Here is a 1648-nt window from a genome sequence, read left to right as displayed (position 1 = left end):
ATAATTTACACTCATATTTTTAGAATTTGTACACATAAATTAGTAAAATTTATTTATTAAAAATAATTTAATATTTATACTGATTAAATAATAACAAAAAATACTAAAAATTATTAGTCCCAAAAATTTCTCTTATTTTGCATTTGAGCCGACACTAATCATTTTCGATGATTTTTTTTAACTAAAAGTATGTAACAACTTTTCTTAAAAAAACCAATTATAAAAAAATCTAAATTTGAGACCGCTAATTAAATAAGGAAACAAAAAGTATTTATACCACCGAATCCATCCTACACTTTTATTTCAACTACCTCTATAATAGCAGAGAGATAACACATATAGCTAGGAAACAAGGCTTTAACTCTTTTTAGTTGGTTCTCCATTAATAACCCTACAGAAATTAGGTTCCTGAGTCTTGATCCATTTTCAAAAGTAGTAGTAGTAGTAGCACCCACAAAGATAAAAACAAAAGCCCTTAATCAAAGAGGACAATAAAGAAGCCACAAATACAAGTGAGATCACCATAAAACCAAGGGAAAGTGTTTGTTATATAGAGCCATAGAGGCATGCACATACACATCAAAATCATCCAATTAATTAAGGCTTTTTCATAAGTTTATTTCCAATTTTCAAAATGGCAATAACATTGTCAAATTTTGTTCCCTTAACTAGTAAAACACTCATTTTGGTCATGGTACTAGTTGTTGGTGTTATTGTGAATGGAAGTGAAGCAAGGCCTAACAATAACAACAACAATAGGCCAAAGGCATTCTTTGTTTTTGGAGACTCACTTGTTGACAGTGGAAACAACAATTACTTGGCTACCACTGCACGCGCTGATGCTCCTCCTTATGGAATTGATTACCCAACTCGTAGACCAACTGGAAGATTCTCCAATGGATACAATATTCCTGATCTTATCAGTTAGATTCTTTTCCTATTTCGTAGATTCTTTTAAATTATTATTTCACATAAAAATTCAGGTACAGTTAACTTCATGTAAAATTGATAGATGAAAGTCTTTAAATGATAATATAATTAAATCTGTCAAATTATTTAACGATTCTTAACTATTAACCTTACATGAAGTTAAATGTGCTTGAATTTCCATCTTGTTTCTTATTTATTATTATCTTATTAGATTTTTATTTGATTTAATTATTTGGGACTTTTAGGTCAGCGAATTGGTTCACCCGAGTCACCTTTGCCATACTTGAGCCCGGAACTAAACGGGCAGAGGCTTCTAGTTGGCGCCAACTTCGCCTCCGCCGGAATCGGAATCCTTAATGACACCGGAATTCAGTTTGTAAGTTGGTTTATTATTTTGGCAATGAAGTAAATTAAACTGCCACAAAATAGTATTCAAAATTTTCATATTTAGCTATTTGTTTGTGCATTTGATTCGAATTTATGAAAATATCTGAACAATTATTTTTTAAAAGAAGTATAAAATACATCTAGCAAAATTCAATCTCTACAAAAACAAAATTGTCTCATTTTTAATTAAACTTTTAAAAAATTGAATCAAAATAATTTTCAAAGCCTTTTAAGTATATATATCTTTGTTTTTGTCACGTTATTCTTTATATATTTTGAAACAATTATGTTAGATATATATAAAAAAATTAACTACTTATATAAAATAATA

At 28.8% G+C, this 1648-nt stretch overlaps 1 protein-coding gene across 1 annotated transcript in view; it reads left to right on the top strand.

Moving 5' to 3' along the window:
- Window positions 546–1648, top strand: part of LOC107621806 (GDSL esterase/lipase At5g18430) — a 3500-nt gene continuing 2397 nt past the window's right edge. Inside the window, exons 1-2 of the mRNA XM_016323802.2 lie at window positions 546–923; window positions 1176–1306. Coding sequence (XP_016179288.1) covers window positions 635–923; window positions 1176–1306 — 420 coding nt within the window. The 5' untranslated portion in view covers window positions 546–634. The remainder of the gene's footprint in view (window positions 924–1175; window positions 1307–1648) is intronic.

Source organism: Arachis ipaensis, chromosome B10 (genome assembly GCF_000816755.2).
Source record: "Arachis ipaensis cultivar K30076 chromosome B10, Araip1.1, whole genome shotgun sequence".
Classification (NCBI taxonomy): domain Eukaryota; kingdom Viridiplantae; phylum Streptophyta; class Magnoliopsida; order Fabales; family Fabaceae; genus Arachis; species Arachis ipaensis.
The sequence above is the reverse complement of the archived record's forward strand: the minus strand, read 5'-3'. Positions and strand labels throughout refer to the sequence as shown.